Source organism: Corvus hawaiiensis, chromosome 3, assembly GCF_020740725.1.
Source record: "Corvus hawaiiensis isolate bCorHaw1 chromosome 3, bCorHaw1.pri.cur, whole genome shotgun sequence".
Classification (NCBI taxonomy): domain Eukaryota; kingdom Metazoa; phylum Chordata; class Aves; order Passeriformes; family Corvidae; genus Corvus; species Corvus hawaiiensis.
Window position 1 is genome coordinate 19,427,587 of NC_063215.1, and position 23,427 is coordinate 19,451,013.

The window sequence follows — 23,427 nt, forward strand, 5'->3', positions numbered from 1 at the left end:
ATGGAGGTCTTTGTTATAATATACGATTGTGAAGAAAAGTCTTTCAGAAAGAGCTTTTACAACCAATAATACAATTAGTATAAGTATTATCATTTTAACTTTGTGTCTCCTCTATCATATCTTCAGGTATCACTTTTAAAACAAATACATGCATGTTTGTCTTCTTTAATGTATTAGCAGGCACAAGGAGGAATTAAGATAGAAAGTTATTTTGACTTTTAAATGTACATAACTTATGATTGCAAATGTGACTGTTTCCCAGAACACAAGTAGTGTATGAACTGAAATACAGTAGTGATATCAGTGAGCTTTGGATCACTATTTGTCTGCAGGCACATCACGACAAACATACTGACACATCCTGTACTCTATATTCACACCAGAAGAAATTATAGGACTTTCCCCCCAAAAGTATATTGTCCAAATCTGTGCTGCCAAGATATTCTTACAAACTGTCCCTATTTCCAGTCTCCTTTGATCATACCTCTGTTTGCAGTTCATCCCCAGTTTTGAGTTACAATTTCTGCTAGATATCCAGCTCAAGTTTTAACTGTCCAAATCATTGATCTGATATCCACAAGTCCCAAATAAAAACAGGTTGCATTAAGTTTGAGCTCCCTTCTCTTTGTAAAACTAGTCTATGATGGATGAGTGGAAATCTGTGCATACAGACAGTTGTGTTCCTGTACGATGTAAAGGACTCAGTACACAAGATATTGCTAAGAAACAGCTGGGAAAAAATCACTTTAATGCACCTGCTAGTGACAAATCTTTGTCAATATAATTTTTATCAGTTTCAAACTGACCTGTAGACTTGATGTGGAAGATTTCCCCCCCGCTCCCCCCCTTCATCTACATATCAGATACCTGCAAAAAACCACATTATTCCACTTCTGGGTGGGGTTTTTTTTTGTTTTTTTGTTTGGGTTTGGCTTTTTGTTTATCTTTGTTTCTGTTTTTATACTATTTTTAAAAATATTTTTTCTTATTTTTTTAAAATTCTGTCTATTTTTTTCAGGTTTTCACCTTCAGGGTAGTGGTTGAGCAACTGTAAGCATATAACCTTTTTTTTCTCTAACAGTTCCTCTTGGGAGAAAAGCATTTTCTATTTATTACTATATTGCACCTGCTTTTACACTTTTTTTCCCCTAGTGTTTCTTTATGTTAAAACAAATGGTTGTTTATTTCTTTTTGTAGGCTTCTAAACAACAATCAAATCAAAAGAATTCCTAGCGGGGCATTCGAAGATCTTGAAAATCTGAAATATCTGTAAGTTAAATGAGTGTCACGTTCTTCATCACTGTGTAACACCTTCTTCAGTGGGAAGTGAGATAGTGATTACTATCTGACTCACTATATCAGGAGATAAACTGCGCTGAAAATCTGTGAAATTAATTTATGGGGTGGGGGCAACTGTGTTTCTCTAAGTATTTGCTAATAAAAGACTGATATCTGTAGGCAATAAATTTTAAAGGAATTAGTAGTTGCTGTTTATTATATGCAACTTATAATTTAAAAAGGGATACATTGATAGGTGTAGGAAACCATCTTTTCAATGGTTCAGTGAAATCTTCACACAGGTTCTTTTTGTGTTTTGGAAAGTGGTTTAAAAGTTGCTAGTCCAAGGGTTGTGTCTGCAGAAGCTTGTAACATACGTAAGCTTATTAGCTATCCCTCCATTTTTCACTGAGTTCATAAGTGAAAAATTCAGTCAAACTCAAAATACCAGAGCATGTATATGATTTGCTGTTAGTTCTAGGTCTTCAGTCATCCTGTATATTTTAAGCCTAACTTTTTCCATTTTTAACAAACATACCAAGAGTATGAATTATATGAGTAAACAAAAGGCATCAAAAGTGTTATTTTTGTCTGTATAATAGACTAAAGCTGCATAGTAAGTTGTCATGGTTTCTCAGCTCTAGTTTCTGGAGTCGACCTTATGGGGTGTCATTTAAAAAAGTTCCACTCCATTCTCTTGGAGTATTGACTGATGGTTGCCTGAATGACTGTACAGAAAAAAAAGGTCACATTGAGATTTCATTGCTTTGGAAACAATTCAGAAGGTGAATTTTCCATGTAGTTTCCAAGCATGCAGCCTGAAGAGCTGTAAGGAGGTGGGAGAAGTGAGAAAATCATATATATTTGTGTAGACACATTACCTGTTTTTCCAAGTTGTGCTTGATTACATTTCCTGCTCTCATTTTTATGTGTATTGTCTTTCAGTAATGAAATTGTTTAACCTACACAAAATAGGAGGGAAAAGAATATTGAACAGACTGTTGCCAATGAATGATTAAAGTCCATGATAATTGTATTTGTTACAAGATATGCTTGTATGATGGTTCTGGTAGCATAAGGTTTTACTAAGTGAGGTTTGCTAAACTTCTTTCCATAGTCAGCAACTGTACAAAGATTTTTCTTGATTCCTATTAGTTCTTTATTTTCACATGCTTGCTTTTGCCTAGCTGTAGTAAACCTGAAACAAAGCTCAACTACTCAGTGTGTTCAGTTCAATGACAGAGTGAAAAGAAATAACTGAACTCTGATGTTTTCATATATGTGTAGTAATGGTTGTCAGTATTGTTAAGAGGAAGATCTTTTTGCTTTCCTGTTGTTCTCTGGAAAATTTAATGTTCAGTGTAGTAATTTATTCAACTGCAGAGAGCTCTTTAAAACTATTGGGTTTTTGCAGAAATAAACTTTAAGGGTTTTTTTGCCTGTTTCAATGGCTGTGATAGAAATGTTTAAATTGTACAGCCTTAAAGTTACAACATTTCTGGTACTGGTCAGGTTATCAATACAGAAGGCTTAAATGTAACAAATCAATACTGTTCAGCAGTGAAAGTTTCAGCTGAGTAACTGAATGCTAACTGTATTCTGTGAAATGAAGGGGGCAAACCAGAACATTTCTTTCCAATAGGATCCACTAAAGTAGAAATTAAGGGGGAGAGAGTGTACAAAGTGAGAAATACTGCTCAGAATGTACTATTATAAAGTCAAATCATATGGAAAAATTGAGGTTGAGTATCATCTGGTCCTGTGAATATTTGCAAACCTAACTTGTATTGTCATGTTTCATAGAACTAGATCATTGATCCATCCTGTTACTTGTGTTCTTATGAGAACTTGTACTGGATTGCTTGTGCTTCTGAAAATGTATAATTTGCTGACTAATTTTAAAAATCCTGTCATTTCTCAGTGGCCCTGATTTAGCAAAATGTGAGTATATATAAATATAAAATCTATAACAATTAGTTAACATGCCTATATAAAATTAAGTAAAAATATTTGCAATTATATATTTATATATAAAATATATAAAGTATAACACAGCATATTTGGGTTTTTTTTAAAAGCCAGTCTCTGAGAGATAGATATTAAGATCCATTCCTGTATGACTGCTGAAGATCAGCTTTTTGCTTTTTCCAATTGAAAAATTTTTTCAGCAGGGTCTAAATCAAGATTTTCAAATGCTTCTTTGTACTGTTCCTTACTGAAGTTGAGTTTAGAGTTTTATGAGGAATATATGTTATCAGAATTAGCTATCTGAAGAACCCATTTTGACAAAGAATAAAGATATTTTCTCAATTTTCTGTGCATTAAAAATATTAATCACTGTTAAAGTTGGTCTTTACATCATAAAAGAAAATTGTATACATACAATTTTTTAACCATTTTTTAGGATTTTTTATTATCGTGTTCTTCATGTAATTGAAATTTTGACAATTATAAAAGCAGTTTTGTGTGATTTTCATGTGCTGTTTGTGGTAATAATTTGGTTTTGTATTAATATACTAAAGGTTTAAATAAAGAAATGTAATCATTGTTATGCTGTGAAATTAAGACGGTACTGTTTTTCCTTTTTCTTTCTTCTTCTCTGCCTTTCTGTCCATCTGTCTTTATTTCCTATCCCGTAGTCTTGGCAATAAGGCTCTTTAGTATGCTTCCCAACCTTATAATATAGATGCAGGTAAATTTGTGGAAGCTTGGTAGGATAATCCTTCCTAAGCCTAAAAGTCAACAGTTTATTCTCCAAGAGAGAAGAGTTGGGAATTGAGGGTAGACACATTATTACCATTTCAACATGTAGAATATTAGAGGATTTGGAATCAGAAGTGGAAAAAATGAAGGTAAGGTAAAAAAGAAATAATCCAGGAGGAGATAAAGAAAAATATATAACATAGATTAACTATTAAAAAAACCCTTTCTAGATAAAGAGAAAAGGTATTAGACATTTACAGAGCAGTGAGCTAGAAGATAGCATGAAGGAAGTGAAAGAAATAGAATTGGGAATGAAATTAACTGTGTCAACAACTTTGCATGTTCACTTGGTATGAAATGGATAGATGAGGAAACAGACATGAAAGTATTGCCACAAGCATATTGTAAATGGTAATTAAGACTGTATGAAATGTATCAGTTCCAGAAATGCTAACAGGAAGCATGCAAGTTTTGTTTTGTGTCTGGTGAATGAAGTAATAGTGGTAGATGATGTGGTATAGGTTGGCCAAAATGCGGAGTTTCTGACCTCACCCTTTCAGAATGAGATTGTCACATTTCCTTCTGTGCCTTCTGCTGCTCTTGCTATCTTGGTCATGTTACTTTCTCCTCTGGGCACCTCCAGTGATTCTAGATCTCTTTTCTTTGCAATTCATGTTGCTGGTTCCACTGTCTCCTTCATGTTCCTAGGTAAACTTGTCTTTGGATGTTTATTTATGTGTGAGATTTAACTCTACAATGCCTGATACTGCTGTTACTTTTTGCCTGTTTTTCCCTCCAGTTCCAAACAAATATATTTGGATCTTACTTTCCTTGAATCACATGATTTTTAATTGGTACATTAAAAAAAGAAAAAAGGAAACCCCCAATAATATCCTCATAGGGAATCTAGCAGGTTTTTTAATGAAAGCTACTTTTTTTCCCTAATTTTCTGGTAACTGGTTACCTATTGGTTCATTTCCTAAGTATATGACCAGTACCTCTGATCTCTAGCAGCCTTGCTTGTGTTTCTGGAAAAAATGCTCTTTTTAAAAAAAAAAAACACTTCTAAAAATAGGTATTAGTAACTGTCCAGAAATAATTTAATGTCTTAATAGAATATATCTGTTTTTCATCTTAATCCACTGTTTATTCATCTTCTGATATTCAGTTTTGTAAGAGAGCTTTTAGGTAAATTAAATGACAAATTATTTTTTCCCTAATTGTACTAAATTTGTTTTCTGATGATGTAACTGAGATAAATTTTGAGAATGTTGATGTTAAAATTTAGCAGTATTTACAAAGTTTTACTTGTATAACATTGTATGTGCACTGTAACATTTTAGAGCGATGAATATTTTTTGTGAGTGGTACTTATTTGTGCTTTGTATTCTGTCATGTCTCTCTCCATTAGGCAAATATTTATATTTTTTTTCTTTTACTATCCTCAGTGAAACAGCTACACAATTAAATGGAAGTTTGGTTAACACATTTGTCATAGGCCATGTAGCCCTGAGGTTGCTGGGGTTTCTCTGTGAAGGGAGGATATGGTGGACTGAGGTTGGTTGAGTTTCCTGCAGCTGAGGGTTTTCTGGTCAGAATGGAAAAAGCTCTGGTTTAAAGCTGAATCCCAAGTAAAGGCTCACTGCAGTGGCTTGGTAAGAGCACCTAAAGGCTGCTTCCCTTCCCTGCAGTATGGTGGTAAAAGCCTGCAATACTACAGTCACTATCCGAGTCTGATTCACCTCTGATTTTCACTCTCTGCCTTCTTTTGTCTGCAGAGAGTAAATACCAGTTATATGAATGATTGTGGTAAAACTTTTTTAAAAATCGGATGAATTCAGAGTTTTTGTATAAAATTATTGAAATGCCCACAGGAGATAATTAACTGAGGGTGGTTATCAAAACTGTCTAAGCCCACTTTGGTTCTCTGGTCTGACCAGAAGTTTAGTACTCAGAAATAAGAGGGATTTCCACACTGCCAAGTGGAATTAACTGTATTAAGAAAGATAAATAACATTTCAGCTGCTCAGTCCTTGAAATTTTCTAAGTAGTGAAAAGTTAAAATTCTCACAGGAAAGCAAGATAGGAATTTAATATCAAACAGAGAGGAATATTAAGGAGACATAACATTGTAATGACTGTGATCCTCAAATGAATTAGTAAATCTGAGTCAAAACAAATATTTTAATACTCATGAAATAATTTTTTTCAAATAGAATAAAAACCAATTCCACATATAAAATGTGTAATGAATTTATACTCACTGTTTCCAAATTATTTTTAAAGTTTTTACAGTAATTTCACAACAGTATTTTTTTTCTGTTTTTTGAGTATTTTAAAAACCTCACAAATTTTTACTTCCATGTTACCTGTTCGTGGAGGAACTCTGCTTTTTATTCAGATGCATATCTACATTAATAAAGCACACCGGAGTCTGTATATTAATGTGTTGGATTCTCAGCAAGCAGTGCATTGGAAAAGTTAATTTAGACTCAAAGGAAGGATACTATTCCTTACTGTTCCCCAAAGTTGTCATTAGTTGAACATTAAATACCTACAACCTCTTTCCTTGTTGGGGTCTATTGTGAAATGCTGCCCATTGTCACATCAGTGTAAAAACTTCCACCAGCTCCAGCAGAGCCAGTATTTTTTCTGTTGCATCAAAAGGAGTTTGCAATATTTCCAGTAAGTTACTGAAAACTGCAATAATAGAAAACCCAAAACCACTACTAATAAGATGCCTGCTAATGAAGTCATTTCTGGTACAAAGTCTCTTCATCCCCTTTTCATAGAAACCCATGCCTGATTAACTGAGTTTCAAATCATTTGTCAAATAATTGTGAAAAAGTTCTTAACTGCAAACCTGTTCCTATCCTAACACAAGAAGAGTGACTGACACTGAACCCCCCAAGTATTTTCATTTGCTGCCTCCATGCAGAAACTGTAGTCATCAGCTAAACTGTGATTTTTCTCCAATACCCCTCCCTAAACCATCCTTGCTGCTAAGAGCATGATGAACATGATCACATACACTGATCCTTCCTGATTTAGTTTCTTTCTATTCAAAAGGTGTAGACAACACACGTGATCATACTGATACTCTGCGTGTTTGTTCTGTTTATATTATAGAGTATCAATGGGGACCTAATGTCCACCTTCTACACAGTGATAGAACAAATACACAGTGCTGCTTTATGGATGCAATACCAATACTCTAACTTGTATTTTTTGGTAAATATTCAAAAGGTGACACAGACGGAGTTACAGAAATTTCTCACTGTTTGTTCTCCAAGTCCAGAAAAAGACTCACTCTATCATAATTTGAGTATTTGTACCAGTATTCAGACATTTTAAAGAAAACAAGAGGCCAGTGGCATCCCTGCTGTGTTCTGGTAAAGGCACTTCTAATGCAATTCTGTCCCACTGAGTTGAATTTAGTTTGACTTTTGGCAAACCAATCAAGAAAACAAGGGACAAAAGTCCAGTAAGTAATACCATGAGCACTGGGAAGCCCAGGACCATCTGAGTATTAGCCTCAGGGCCTTCAAGGCCTCAGACTTTTGTCTTTCCTAGTAGTCATCGGGGATGAAATTTCAAGGACAGAATATTTTTATGCTTTTAGTTTTTGATTTGTATTTTTTTTTCTAATATGTAGTTGAAAAACTGTCTTCACATGTCAACTTAATTCTTCTTTTCCACCTTCATGTAGCTCTTGTTTGTGTACTAATATTACTGATTGTTTCTTGTTTCAGCTATTTGTACAAGAATGAAATCCAGTCAATTGACAGGCAAGCATTTAAAGGACTTGCCTCTCTAGAACAACTGTAAGTGCCTTTTCTCTTCTGTGCTGTCATCTCCATGGTTCCCCTGCAGAGGAAAAGTGCACGCCTTGATCCATACATCCTACCTGCATGCTCTGCATGTTTGCACTCCCTGGGCTGGGCAGAGAGCCCCGTAATCATTTGCATGTGAAAAAACCACAATTGATCTCTGTGTCAAATTCCTCATTTCTGTGTTTATCTTTTGTTTGTGATTTGCATTCCTGATGTCCCTATACATTGTTACATAGCTTTGACAAATGAGAATTATTGTGGGAAATGTCGAAAACTAATGTGTATTGCTTAGAGATAGATTCTGCTTTCATTTCTGTAGGTTTTTATAATATCACAATTCCTTTGACTGCAGTACTTTGTTTTATGCAGTGTAACTAAAGCTGAATTAGCATCTTGAAGTTTAACCCAGTTTTGTTATACTTTGAAACAAGAATAGATTTTTTAATAAAAACCTTGCTATTATTTATATGTGTTAATCATTTCCATATATAGATGTTTAAAAAGTAAGGAAGTTCGTCATTTACAGTGTAGATGTTTCAGTAATGTCCTCCAGAAAGATTGATTAAAATCAAACTTCTTTTCCTGTATAATGAAGAATAATTTCTACTGAAAAAGAATGAGGAATGCAGTCCTAAGCATGACAAAACCCAGTTGTATTGATTCCATTAAGTTCAACTATATTTTGTTTTATAATCACTATAGGAGAGACATTGAAGTGCTGGCATGAGTCCAGAGAGGGGCAGCGAAGCTGGTCAAGGGGCTGGAGCACAAATCCTGTGAGGAGCAGCTGAGGGAGCTGGTGTTGTTTAGTCTAGAGAAACAGAGGCTCAGTGGAGACCTTATTGCTCTCTGCCATTACCTGAAAGGAGGTGATAGTGAGCTGGGGAGTGGTCTCTTCTCCCAGGTAACAAGTGACAGGACAAGAGGAAATGGCCTCAAGTTGCACCTGGGGAGGTTTAGATTGAATATTAGGAAAAATTTGTTTATGGAAGGGGTGGTAAAGCATTGAAACAGGCTGCCCAGGGAAGCAGTGGAGTCACTCTTGCTGGAAGTGTTCAAGAAAGGACTGGACTTTGAAGTCATGGTTTAGTGATGAACATGATAGTGGTGCTAGGTTGATGGTTGAACTTGAAAATCCTAAACCTCTTTTCTAGCCTTAACTATTGTATGATTCTATGATCAGAAAGCATTGCTCTACATTCATTGTGGTAATGTTTAGAAAAAGGAAAAAACTGTCAACGTGTAGTTGTTTCAGGTTGACTACCAAATAACAGTAGTCAACCAATGAGTTTTGTAGTGTATAAATTGGGGGCTGAATATAAATTTTTAAACTCTTGAAAGGTATCAGTGTATTACAAGTTCTCTATATGTACCATTTTCCTTGTTGCTATAAACCTCTAATGGATATTAGTAGACATAGAGTATATATGAAATAAAATGACACTTCATATGGGTACAAAATCATGCATGCTCATTTTAGAGTGCAACAGATACCTTTTGAAGGAAGAGTTTATCTATAATATAGAAGTATCAATTATAAAATATATATAAATATGTAATTATTTTCCTTAACACCTTTCTCTTCCTCTTCCTTTTACTCTAGAAATTATTACTGCACCATACTACACCAACTGGTAGGGCTTACTTGCATGCAATTACAATATTTCAAGTACTGAGGCCCATTTATTGAATTACTGATGTTTCCAAAGTAATGTTCTTCCTCATGCCACAAGCCTTATATACTGCAAGTGGCAACGTTTGTCCTTTTTTCTTTTGTTCTTTTTTCCTGTTGATCTCTGTTATGACTGAAAAACATAAATCACTTTGAAATATTAACGCCTTCTGGGTGCACTTTTCCACTATGTGGCAGTTAAGCCTCTCTGCCTATGGAGATATCACACTGTATCAGCTTAAGCTCGAACTTCTGAGACATCAACATTATTCAGTATGAAATGAAATTTCAAACTCAGGGTTTGAGTCTGATCTCTAGCTGGGAAGTATGGAAATGGAGCCTGGGACAGTCACTGCTCATTGCCTGCCCATGTGTCATGGCAGCACCTGCAGCTCCCGGGGGGTGGAGGGCAGGTACATCCCCACTGCCTGCAGCAGAGCTCACTGCTTTCTAGAGCTCTTCTTCTTCTCTCCTAAACAGAGAGCTTGCCAGGAGGGAAAATGGGAGCACATGAAGCCAGTGGCAGGCACAGAAATCAATTTAATGAAGAGTACTCTTTGAGATTTTTAGTTTGTAAGGGATTTGGCATTTATGCATCTTTAGCATAAAAATATGTTCTGATTCTACAGGGTCTGTTTAATCACACTATCTTTGGAGAAAAACTGCTGAAAAGACAAGAGTTACTCTTGGCAAACAAGTTCCCAAGTGTCCTGATTTCAGTTTTAAACAGTATTGCCTACTAAGTCGATGTTTCTGCATTTGGGGTCTCTGTGGCCTCAAGTTATCAAACACATTTTGCTACTGGTTGTGTTAGCCAAATGCTCTTCTCAATGTTCAGCAGAGTTCTCAGAAGTAGACTACATTTCAAGGAAAGACTTGTTTCATAGCAATTTCTTCTACTCCAGTGAAGCAGAATTCAACTGATAGTTGCTTTTTTAAAACATACCTAAAAAGTAAAGCAAACACATTTCTGGTGATTGTTGTTGTTTTAAAAAAACTAAATGTAGTTAGATTTAGGAGGCCTGTTGCATGTATAAGGGACGAAAACCCCCAAGTATTTACTGCAGCTGGCAGGTTCCTCCTTAAACCTCTGCGGCAGAATTCTTAGCTGCTGATGTAGTCAAAATAGCTTTTCCTTTGGAAATTTCTGCCAAGGGAATAAGATCTTTGAATCAGATCTTGAAACCCGTTTGTGCTAGGGTAAATTCTGAAGAAAAACTGGCAGTTTTAGATACTTGAACACATTGAGCCATACATATTTCATCAGCTAACTTTTCACCTGTGGTTGACATGAAGGGACAGAGTCAGCTGATGAAAAGTAGCCGCTTAGTACCAGTTTAGACACTGTTAAATCTGCAAGACATATGTTTGGGTCTGGCAAAGGCAGCAGAAAGCTGCAGGAAACTTACATTTTTTCAGAGCAGCAGCCGGAAGGCAGACAGAACACCCGAAAGGCAAGGAAGGCTGCCTCTGTATGCTTGGGCTTAGACAACTGCTCTGTGCCTCTGTGTGCCTGTGCTTGACAACTGAATCCCACCTGAAATGTCGCAAATACCCTGCCTGGGAGGTCATGAGTTTGAATCCTAAGATCTAACTCTAAATGGAGTCCATTTCCAGATGTGTATTGCTTTTCTTCCAAATATCTGGCATATTTTTGAGATCTCAGCTTATGAGTTGTATGTATCAGGGACAAAAAGTGTACTCCCCAGTATTTAAGTAGTGAGACCCCCAAACACTAATGGAATTATTAAATCTGTTTACCTATTCCTAGTTATGCATTTTCTTTTAACTTTCATATTAACATACTAATTTTGCTCTTTATAAGCTGTTATTAGTTATGATGTAGCTTACGAACATATACACATATTTAGGGGGAATTAATAGACAAAAAGCATTAACTAACTTATAGTGATGCAGTTTGTTATATTAAGTTTATTTCTCTCAATTCAATTTTCAGTATTTTTGAAATGTTGCTATTTTTTGTCTTATTTTATACTACAAGTCCCTGATTTTTGCATAACTGTATGTCAGCAGTTATGCACATGTAAGACAGTGGAGTCTGTGTAAAGTTGCTGTTAAACTATCTATGGGAAGGAATAATGAAAGAGAATTAATTAATAAACAAACAAACCCAAAAGGTATGATGGGGCCTTGAGAAGTATATCCTTATTATTCTACAATAAGATCAGCTAGGGACAACAAACTGGAAACAGATACTCATCTAGCCTTATTTTAAAAGTCCTCAGAGAGTATTCCATAATCTCCTTAAGTATCCTGCTCCAACATTTTATATCATTACCACAACATACATTTAAATCTTTTTCCTTGTGGTTTAAAGCTGCTACTTCTTGTCCCTGAGCAGGGAAAGCTCTGATAAATGTGAAAAATATATGTTTGTTCATTCTCTTTCAAATAACCCAAATGGCAAACATGCTGTTTGAATATTCAGAACATAGACTATGCTCAGTTAACGGGTTAGTAAGTACTTCCCCAAAGATGTGATGATACTATTAGAAAAAGAACGGTTGGCATATATGATAAAAGTCCTCCCCCACAAAAAATACAAATCTACATAAAATACAATACTAAATTTAGTGCTGTGAAAAATGCCACTGGGACTGAATTTTACTGTAAATTTTTGTCCTACAAGATTAATAATAAGAAAGAAAATCCATACCATGCTTATTTGATAAAATCTTTATTTTCCTCTTGGTGTGTTTCATTTGGACTTGTTTCCCCTATAAGTATTTCCTTTCCTTCTGTTTAATTCTTTATAGTGAGTTTAGAATTAAAACAGAAAGACACGTAGGTATTTAAAAATCACTCTTGCATGCTTTTTCTTTCAATTTTCATTCTGAAAGTCTTTTTAATATCTAATTTATTACATGATACCACTATTTTTAGAGTGTTCTTTACTCTGAACATAAAAGATGCCTATAAAGATATGCCGGTGTGAGATTATTTCCTGAATATGATTACCTTTAAAGTGAATTTTAAATTCAAGAAATTATCATATTAATTAAAATATTAAAATATACTTTTACATAACATTAATATGCTACATAGAAGAAAATAATAGAAGTGATAAACTCAAGTGATAAAACAGGATTAAAGTGTAGGTCATAATGCCAAGAATTTTTTATTCTCTTTATTATAGACTTAGAATACAATCTGGTGTCTGCATCTATTTATTTTGAATTACACTTGGTAATTATTTTGGCCAGATATTTAACACCTTGTTCTATTCATAAATTGCATGATAAGTTGCTCAGGATTTTTTAGGTCATAATTTAAGACCTGAAAAACCCAACTAGCTTGTGTAGCCCAACTGCTATGAAGCAGTTAAGAGTATTTTTCAGCTGGATTTCATGATTTGATTTTTTGAGCTAAACAGCGTAATATCCTATGAGGTAAAGTTAACTGTTACAATGTTCTTCAGCATCTGAATTATTGTATTTGTATCTGTGATGATGTGCGCTGTAAACAAGGCAAGGTTTATAACAGAGATATTTTCAAAATTTGTTTGGAAAAACAAGATGAGTTTTCAGGCACATAAAGTATTCATTACATCTGCAATTTTAATAGTCTTGAGTACTAAACAGCCATTTTGGGCTGCTGCTTTGAGTTTAGCTATGTATACACTACTTAAACCATCTGAGAGAGGTGTTCTTTTTCTCTCTTTCTAATTTTACCTCTGATTCGTGGCCCTGAAGAAGGGGTTGTGTGCCTCAATGTGTCTGCTTTTACCAATATTATTTGTTGTTCTAAGAGGTGCCTACAAATCTTGCCTTGTCAATGCCAAAGAAGTACAAGAGATTGATATATTGGGAATATAAAGAGATGTGTTTGCAAGGTGCTCATGAAGCATAAAATTGCAAGTAGAATTAAGTATGTTGAAAAGGAAAAAACCACTGCTGCCTGCAAAAGAAGTAGCGTATGTAATTTTTTTTGCAAAATGAAAGCTGCTTCAGAAGTAACAAACCATATAGTTGTGCCTGGTTTTTCCCTTTGTCCTTTTGCATTGCAGTTATCCCCACCTTGCCTTGCCCCCTCCCAAATGCTGCTGATGCTGGAAGGTGGACGAGCAGAGCCCTGGCTCTTGGCAAGCTGTGCCTGCCCACCTCATGGCTGGGCCATGCCTAGTCTTTGTCCTGGCAGTCCTTCCTCACTGAGGTCTCTCTTCTCTCTGCTGGCAAATCTAATGAACCGTGCAGGAAATATCTGCCTTTGCGATCTCTCATTTTAATTTAGAAGAAATTACCCTGTATTTTCAAAGAGGAGACAAAAACTGGCAGTCACAGCATGGTGATGCAGTTCTTGATTCCTTATGCTAACAAGACCATACTCTATGCTCGATATACTCTGTGGCCATGCGTGGCATTGGCAGTAGGCAGACTTGACACTCTGATGTGCTTGATCACTCCTGTGCTGATTTATTGGCTTTTTCTGTGGTCCCCATTCACTGCTCCCTGGCATCGCTCGCTGGCTCGCGCTCGGCCTGGGAGGCTGCCAGGCACGTGCCTGCCTTCCCTCTGCGCGCGCCTTCCAGGGCTCCCTGCAAGGCCGTGGCCAGAATCGCCGCTGCTTCCCTCTCTCCTCTCTGCGCAGCCGCCGTTTGGCTCAGCACAGACGAATCCCTGTGACCTTGCCCTTTTTATGATGAGGGATTGATTTTTCAGGAGATACTGAGCTCTGAGTTGTTCTCACTGTTTTCAAATGACAGGCTTTTTCGTTCTTCAGACCACAGTGATTTCTGTATATGCACATTCTCCAGAGGTTCCTGAGTTTGTCAGAGGTCAAATAGGAAACCTACGGAGTTTTGAATACATTGGATATAACCAGGATCCAAATCTATAAATAATTTTCACACTTCCTTGTGCCAGTGTTATCTATTACATCTTGTTTCCTCATCTGCAAGGTTAAGGAGTATCTCCACAAAATTGTCGCTGCTGGAATGATCCTGCCTTTGCAGTCCATTTTCACAACAGTTACAGATTAATAGTCTGGCTAATTGTCTTGTTACGCTAACTTTCTCAGTTTTACAGGATTAAAAGCTGTGTAGATTTATTGTTGTGTAATACTGATAGCTTACATAAGCATCAACAGCGCATCAAACAGCGCCAGTTGCTGGGAAGCCCTTTGTCTAAAGTAAAATTAGTCAAACTTGGGTTTATACTACAAATATGGTTTTGAGAGCATTCACAACTTTAAATGCCAGTGTTCATGGACTAGAGAAGGTTACTTCTCAGCATCTTTTGAAATTTTCACTCACTGAAATGAAAACATTTTTCCACAAAAAATGTTATTCTACTGGAAACTGTAAATGTTTGCTAAATAACCTGTAACATTTTTCTTATAAAAAAAAATAATTTTCTCCTTTCAATAAATTTTTTCAAGCATGCATACAATGAACAGTAGACTTGGCAAAATAGTGTTCAAAGTATTATCTCCAAAATCTCCAAAGCAATGTTTGGGTTTTTTTGCTTATATATGTACACACACACACACACGCAATGTAGTGATCTGCAAACCCTTCTTTGTTTGTCATGTCTTTTATTTCTCAGATTCAAGTGTGAGATTCAGATGGTAACAGAAAAAAGCTGCTACATCACTATGGCCATTTAGATCTGTAAACAGTATGGAAACAATAAATTCTTTAAAATATTTCACCTTCATTAAGAAAATTGTTTCAGTATTTTTCTTTTTGTTTAACATATTTTCAGGTACCTGCACTTTAATCAGATAGAAACGTTGGAACCCGAATCCTTTACTCATCTTCCAAAACTTGAAAGGCTGTAAGTTTGTTTTTCTTGGGGTAAGATTCAGAAGGCAGCTTGCTTCCTTGTTTGAATTAAATCAAGCATTTGAAACTAAAAAATAATATTTTTATCATTGCCATAGATTGTTTTTAATCCAGTTTTTTTGCTGTAACTACTACATAGTCTTTCCAAGAGCACTTTGGTGAAGCTGACCTTAGAGGCATGCAGAAGTGAGCATTGCCTGTGGTATATTTTTCTTTTGCAAAACTATTTCCCAAAGATCTGTGATTCATGTTTGGCTAAAATAAATGTTATGAATGAAGAACCAGACAATTTATTTAGTATCCTTTTTTTTAATTTCTCATTTGAATGTTTATGAACTCCCTTCCTTGTGGTTACTTACGGCTTCTTTGTCCCCACATGGACACACCCAAGTACACCCTGGAGGCCACTTAAAACTTGCAGACAATGAGTTGCTGAACAGGTTCAATTTTTTTTTCTTAAATTTTCTTTGATTACTTTCTCTTGAAAACTGTCCAGAAGAATGTAAATGAAATGAGTGCATCACAAAATCTGAATTATTACATGCATATTTCTGTGTTTTTAACAGGTTTTTGCATAACAACAGAATAGCTCATTTGATTCCTGGAACATTTAGTCACTTAGAATCTATGAAAAGACTGTAAGTAAATTGAATTATTATTGAACTAATGAAATCTTAAATAACCCAATTAGACTGTATCTCCTCTTGCAATATTTATCTTCCTTCCAAATGCCTTTTATGGTGTAATTGTTTTAAATATTAAATATATTTTTTTTCAACTGTACTCCAGTTGTTTATGTGCATAGATTGAGAACATTGTTTCATATCTATTTTCTTTAGTTACTGACTAAAGTTTATTTCCTATATTGGGATTATTTTTAATCATTGTTTTATAGACTAAATAATATATATGGATTGTTCTTTGTGTGGTAAAAATAATACACATAATTACACACCAGAATACCTATAGGCAAGTTAGCATCACCAGTATGGCATGTTGGCTATTGTCTGTGTTCACAGATAGAGGTGTTGCTCCATTTACAGAACCGTGCTGTTCCTAGCAGAGTGGTTGAGGCTTACTAACAGAGCTGTGGCTGCTCCTTGTTTTGTGCAGGCGTTTGGATTCCAACGCTCTTCACTGCGACTGTGAAATCCTGTGGCTGGCGGAGCTGCTCAAGACGTACGCGGAGTCGGGTAATGCTCAAGCAGCAGCTACCTGTGAGTATCCACGGAGGATCCAGGGGAGATCAGTGGCCACGATAACACCAGAAGAACTGAACTGTGGTGAGTTTGCCACTTCCTGATTTCTTCTTTAATGGGTTGCATGTACCTAAACTGTATATTTTTGGAGGGCTAGAATTTATTGTTCTATTTGAAAACACTGACCGCCTCTGGTTAATATTGGTTATTTCCAGAAATCTCTCTGTGTTCCTTCTCTGTTTTTGTGTGCTTCTGACAGAATTGATTGCTTTTACCCTTCAGCCTGTTTTTAAAGAAACAAATAGTAACCGTTTGAAATTTCCCCTTGAAGAATTAAAGGTGATTATCCTGAAGGAGTTTATTTTTCCCTTTTATATTTCAGTTCTGATCATAACAGGATTGTCAGCTAGAATCTATGGTGTTGCATTAATATTATTTGGTGTCCTTTATTCCCTTCTATACAAGGGAAAGAAAAGAAAGAAGCTTTACTGAATTGCTCCTGATGACACAGTTCTTGCCTTTAAAATATTTGTTGCTGTTGTAGGAATTGGGGTTGGGCCACTGAATTATTTTTTTACTCAGTAATAATTACAAGGAGTGCCCTACACAGGCACTGAAATCCTCTGTCACTGAGGATTAATGCACAAGCACCTTGGTAATCTTTATGTTTGCCTGTATTCCTTCACCCTCGAGGTGCAAAAGCTTGGCCCCATGAGCACCCCGGGTCTTGGCCCAGCACCACTTGTGTTCTGAAATCAAAATGTAGATTTCTCATCAAGCTATGGGCATTTGACTGTCCTCCTGCATAAGGAAGCCAAGGTATAAAATAAGTAAATTTTCCTTTTGGTTATGTGTTGGATATAACTCTGATCACGAGAACTATGACCACAAGCATCTACAAGGTTCTTGAGAAAGATGGTACAAAGGGAATTTGGTGCAAGAATAATGCACATGGCATCCTAGAAGCTCTTTGCATATCTAAGGAGCCTGAATATGGAAGCTGCAGGAAGTAAGCTGTACAAATTATTCTGTGAGGCAAGTTATGCACTGATACTTATCTAGAGGAAGTTATTTTAAATGGCACTTGTACTTGCTGCTTTAAAGTTTTTCCTTCATAGGCAATTTGAGTCTCTGTCCAAATAAATAAAACAGCCACTTTAGAACCTGATACAAATTTGTGCAATCTATTTCTAGTCTGCTAAAAGGTCCTAAGGAACAATGAAGGAGGTCAGAAATCCCATAGTCACTTTTGCACAGGGAAAAGTGCATTTAATCCTAAGCATATTCATATTTTAAGTCAAAACATTTGTGAAAAAATATTTTTTACAAAATGTATGGTAATATTTTTATTTACCAGTTTTTAGTAGTTTTAAAATAAGTAAGAGTTCTTTGTACATTTTATTGTTGATATAGAGAGGCCAAGAATTACATCAGAGCCTCAGGATGTGGACGTTACCTCAGGGAATACAGTGTACTTCACTTGCAGGGCTGAAGGCAATCCTAAACCAGAAATTATATGGCTTCGAAACAAGTAAGTATAAAAGAGGAAGAGAGAAACTTGATGTAAGTACATTTGCCTATGTGTGTGTGCATTTTGGGTGCATGTCCATGTGCTGTATATGCTAATATATGAAATAGTTACAGAAAAAACATGCTATAATTAAAATAAGCATATGAAGTAATAATGTCCCATATCTTTTTTATTAGTAATTCTAAACACTTAAGAGCTGCTAACTAGAAAATAGTATTACTCTAACACTGTTTGTAAGATGTTCAGCTGCAGTATACCTGCAAAGCTGCTCACACCTGTAATACTAAATCATTTTTATGTAAGTACCAGGCAATCCACTGTGGACATGTTGCATGTACAGTCTGTGGATTACTTAGCATTTTCATATGTTTTGGGGCAGAGCAAAAGCTACTTTTTTTTAAGGACTCCAGCTGGATAGAATTAAAGTTTCAGAGAATGACGTTCTGGAGCCCTAGCTTCTCAGAGGCCGCTTCCCTCCAATGTGTAGCTCTGTCCCAGGAGAAGAGAGACATCAGTTTCCAGGCTCCTCAAACAGGTACATGGAGGGCAGGCAAGTCCTTATATCGAAAGATTGTAGTGTAATTCAGGTTGGAGGATGTCTCCATTGCAGCCTTCTGCTCAAAGCAGGATTATACCAGGTTGCTTTATCCAGATAGGTCTTAAAAGCCTCTAAGGATGGAGATAGAACAAGTTGTCTGGGCAACCTGCTACATATCTTTTCCTCACCACTTAGAACATGGGGAAGGTTCTATAAAGGATGACTATCTTTCAACAGCCCAGGGCCAGCCTGCTCCAGAGTGGCTGCTCAGGCTGTGCGCAGAGCCTGACTCCCTCCAGCAGCACTGGGCACAGCACAGCTGAACCAGCCTTGTGTCTGCACATCTCCCCCTTAAACTGGTGTGAACTTACAATGGACACATGAACTGTGAGTTTGCCATCAGCAAATCAGACTTTGGCTTAATAATGTTCTTATACAAATGGAGAACCTGACCTGGAACATAAATTCCCTTACAGTTTATATAAAGCATTTTAGTTTGTTAGTTGCTGATAAAATGGCATGGTGTAGAGTCCTGGTTCTGTATCTTCCTGCTGATGTCAGTGAGAATCCCATGTGCAGCAAAGGTACAGCATTTATGAAGTATGTCAAGAACATGAACTTGAATAGTATAATTATTTCATTAAAATTTTCTCTGGCTCATGTACTTTTTATAATACACAAAGAAAACTTATTCAGAGTTTTCTTAAAACATGAGTTTTAAGAAGAAATTTGAGCTTGGGGTGAGGGATTATTGACTCTGGCTTGTTTTCTGGCTGCATGAATGAGAGCAAAGCTGTTTGCAAAGTAGTTGAATATGGCAAGATTTCAGTCAAAAGCCATAAGCCTGATGAGGAGTATGTTGAATAGATCAGTAGGCTGGGTTTTGTACATAGGAGGTGTGATCTCATCCCTCCTCTGTGCTTTCTTCATCATGTAGTGAGGGGTGGACTGAGAAACAGTTCCTTTAATAAAACCCCTTAAGACTTAGTTAACGTCACAGAAACTCATCCATGACGTAGCCTGAAGACATGATCTTAACTTATATTTTAAACCAGTACAAATTAGAATCAGGTTCATTAGTGCTCCTAATCCAGGCAGAGGTTGGCATAAAGATGATTTTATAGCAACTAACCTCTCTCGTAGTAGAAAGTATCTTGACTGTTGAACTTGCATGACATACTTCCAGTGGAAAAAGTTTAAATCGTTTTGCCAACTAGAACAGCCTTTTAAAGATCAAGTATGTGTATTTTGTTCACTTTTTTCCCTGTAAGCTTTTCCTCATAAAATTGTTTTCACTTTTCTTTTTGAAGATGTAATGCATGCATAAGCAAAATTGTGTCATGTTTTGTTTTTCCTCTTCTTCTCTTTAGGAGAAAATTTAAACTACTATTATTTTATAACAAAGTAAAACTCTTTTTTTCCCCCCGCAAGTTATTTTGGGTAATTTGTTTATTTTCCTGGGTTTTATTTTTTGGCAGTTTTCTGTACTTGTGATTTAAAGGTTTAACTCTAGCAGATCCTTTTCTTCTCAGTAATGAGCTCAGTATGAAAGAAGATTCCCGTCTAAACTTGCTAGATGATGGCACATTGATGATTCAGAATACTCAAGAAACAGACCAAGGCATTTACCAGTGCATGGCAAAAAACGTGGCTGGAGAAGTGAAAACTCAGGAAGTTACTCTTAGATACTTTGAGTCACCAGGTAAAGAATGTTAAGTCTGAATTTTGCATTCAGATGGAGAGTTGTTTTCATAATAAGATCGTTTAAAATTAAAATACTTGGGTGCTTGACATGTAGATTTGTTGGGCTTGAGCATCTTAAGAACTAGATCATGAAGCTTTAACATCCCTAGAACAAAAATGCAACTCAGCTGGTTAATTAATGTTTATTGTAGATCCAATTTTGATAATTGTATTGTAGGCTTTAGAAGGGTTAGGAAAAGAGATTGTTACATTGCAACATTTCTCAATGCAATAATGTTCTCTCTGGATACCTGAAAACCACAAGCTGCTGAACAGGCCACTCTTGGAAGCTTCGGCACACTCTGTGCAGCCATCCTTGCTCAAGAACCTTTTAGCTCTGTCTAGGCAAGGCCTCATGTTTGCAAGGACTAAATTCTCGTCCAGGACTGTAATGTTTTTAAAACACAGACTTTGCTGTGAGAACATTTTGTTTTGACACACAGCCTCAGGTAAACTTAAAATGTCACTGCAAATTACTCATGTACTTGAGAAAAGTTACTTAAAATGTCACTTAATCAGTTTTGGCTGTTGTGCGCTTACAGCAATTTTTAGCCTGTTTGTTTTCTGGGTCTCAATATCCATGCCTCTGAAGAGACCTTTATAAAGATCAGTGTAGGAGAGCAAAAAGTTTGAAAATTATTTTAATGAGAGTTGAGAAAAAACATCAGTGCAATTATGAGCTTTTGTTTTTATCTACTGACGTCTGCAGTTAGATTAGACTTAAAGCAACGCAGAGTTTGCACCGAGAACATGGTGGAACATGCTGGAACACAGCTATTAAAACCCCCCTAGGTGTCCCCAGTTATAGACTATATTTGCCTAAATTAGAGCTGTGCAAGCTAAAAGCTGCATTTAGGCATTGCTGTTTTCTCACAGCCCGGCCAAGTTTTGTGATTCACCCACAAAATACCGAAGTGCTGGTTGGAGAGAGTGTTACCTTGGAGTGCAGTGCAACTGGGCACCCTCAGCCACGAATTACCTGGACCAAAGGCGACAGAACCCCTCTACCAAACGACCCTCGAGTCACAATAACTCCATCAGGAGGACTTTATATACAAAATGTCAAGCAGGAGGACAGTGGCGAGTACACCTGTTTTGCAACTAACAGCGTAGATAACATCCATGCGACTGCCTACATCATAGTCCAAGGTAAATAATGTTAGGCTAGGAGCCACATATTACTTGGTATTGTGTGGGTTTGTCTTTTCTTCTGAGTTTTAATTGTACTGTTGTAGTCCATAGGGATGTTGCTATACATTTCACACAGAGTAAGATATTATATACTATTTCCCTGAAAATTTTCATTGATTATTGTCAGAAGTTTGATTTTTTCAAATGTTCATTTCCTATGTTTTGTTTGCATGGAGGAACAAACAAGCAGTGTCAAATTTTTGAATAATTAAATATTTTCTGTAACAGGCAGCAATGCTAGAGATTAGAATTTGTGCCTGGAGAACTAGAAATGGAGTTTTGAATACAGATCTGTGCTACTTTTCTTTTGTAGATACTTCAGTGAATATGGAAGCATTTTCTGCTGAGTGTGATAGAAATTATCATTCTGCCTGCACAGGCATCAGCACAGCTTTTCTGCAAAGCAAAAGTCAAAGTATTCGAACTTGTGATCGCAATAATTTTGGTATTACATGTCACTAGTGTGATTATAAAGTGTTTGAGAACATCTATCAAAAGTCTCCTGTATATATAAATAATATTTTTTGCAAACACTTTCATGCTGGAACTTTTATTTCCAAAATACTTTGAGTAACCTTCAAATTTTAGTTTGCTTCTGTTCTCATGATAAAGTCCTTAGTTGGCAAACTGTCAAGACTTCAAATGCCTTGTTAATGAGTTCTACAGCTGTACAAAGCAACTTGTCTGTGTGGTTCATTCATTTATTATTTACCAATTGATAGTTGTGTTTTGAGAGCTGAACAAATCACTTTTCACATTGGTATTGCACAGTGTTGCTGCAGAATCTGGACCACACTCCACTCATTGCATTCATGGAAGAAAACAAGCAGCTCAGGAAGGTTTTGATTACATTACATTTTCTTCACAATTTAGCTGGGAAGTTCTGAGCCAAAGAGAAGAAAGTATTTTTAATCCAGCGAACACTCTAGTTTGATTCTACAAGTCTTACCTTTTATTTTGGATCTGTGACAGTAGATCCCATGTCTTCACTGACATCAGGGCCAGGTTTTGAGGGAGATGTTCCTTTTGCACAAGTGGCTGCCCTAACTCTCTTCTCTTTAGGAGTCACAATATAAAAGAATTCCATTAGCATCTCTCTTCCCACCAGTATGAACTATTTCAACTTACACAGGAAATAGTATGTAATTTAGTCATGCATTTTTCAGTTGGTTTTTTTTTAAACAGCTTTATTTTCTCTTTGGTAGCTCTACCTCAGTTTACTGTCACTCCACAAGACAAAACAGTGATTGAGGGACAAACTGTTGACTTTCCTTGTGAAGCAAAAGGTTACCCCCAGCCTGTTATTGCCTGGACTAAAGGAGGTAAGTGTGTTCCATTCTTACTTTTAAACTATTAGGATAGTTTAGCAGGCATATTGGAATCACTCCTTTATTAAAAAGAACCACATGTATTTGTTTAGATTCTTCAGTCTCTGAAGGGAACGGTTCATTTTCTGCTTTAGCTGAGAAAGGCAAGGTGTCCCACAGAAGCCAGCTGCCCACACATTTTTCATTATTAAGTAAAAAAGAGTCACTAAAATATATGTGTCCATAATAGATTCCCAATAATAAATGTTTAAGAAATATGAGGCAAATTACATGTAGCAATATGTATCACTGCTGTTGTACTGCAGAAGAAATGGAGATGGCTGTCATTAACTGGAGGTCTGAAATAAGGTGGGATGTGCTCTCTTCAGAAACCAGAACAGTCCAGCCTGTAACTGGCACCAGTGTGCCAGCATCACTGTCACTTAATGCACATTGACAGACAAAATAGGGTGCACTCTGCTGACTGTTTTATCAAGTTTTGGCTCTAAAGGCATTAAGCCAAATCCAGCAGGAAGAAATACTGTAGTGGATGTTTTATCAGTAAGCAAAATTTCTGGTTGATTCAAGTGAAATAGCTCTAGCAGGCAGAACAACTCTTAGGAAATTCT

The 23,427-nt window shown here is 36.3% G+C and overlaps 1 protein-coding gene across 3 annotated transcripts in view; it reads left to right on the forward strand.

Annotated features, from left to right (window-relative positions):
- Window positions 1-23,427, forward strand: part of PXDN (peroxidasin) — an 88,405-nt gene that overhangs the window by 30,874 nt on the left and 34,104 nt on the right. For 2 of the 3 annotated variants that reach the window (XM_048297626.1, XM_048297628.1), the window contains exons 3-11: window positions 1,198-1,269; window positions 7,734-7,805; window positions 15,210-15,281; window positions 15,856-15,927; window positions 16,403-16,572; window positions 17,902-18,019; window positions 20,090-20,259; window positions 21,177-21,449; window positions 22,697-22,813. In XM_048297626.1, the coding sequence (XP_048153583.1) occupies window positions 1,198-1,269; window positions 7,734-7,805; window positions 15,210-15,281; window positions 15,856-15,927; window positions 16,403-16,572; window positions 17,902-18,019; window positions 20,090-20,259; window positions 21,177-21,449; window positions 22,697-22,813 (1,136 nt within the window). The remainder of the gene's footprint in view (window positions 1-1,197; window positions 1,270-7,733; window positions 7,806-15,209; window positions 15,282-15,855; window positions 15,928-16,402; window positions 16,573-17,901; window positions 18,020-20,089; window positions 20,260-21,176; window positions 21,450-22,696; window positions 22,814-23,427) is intronic. The other variant, XM_048297627.1, reaches the window with a different exon arrangement.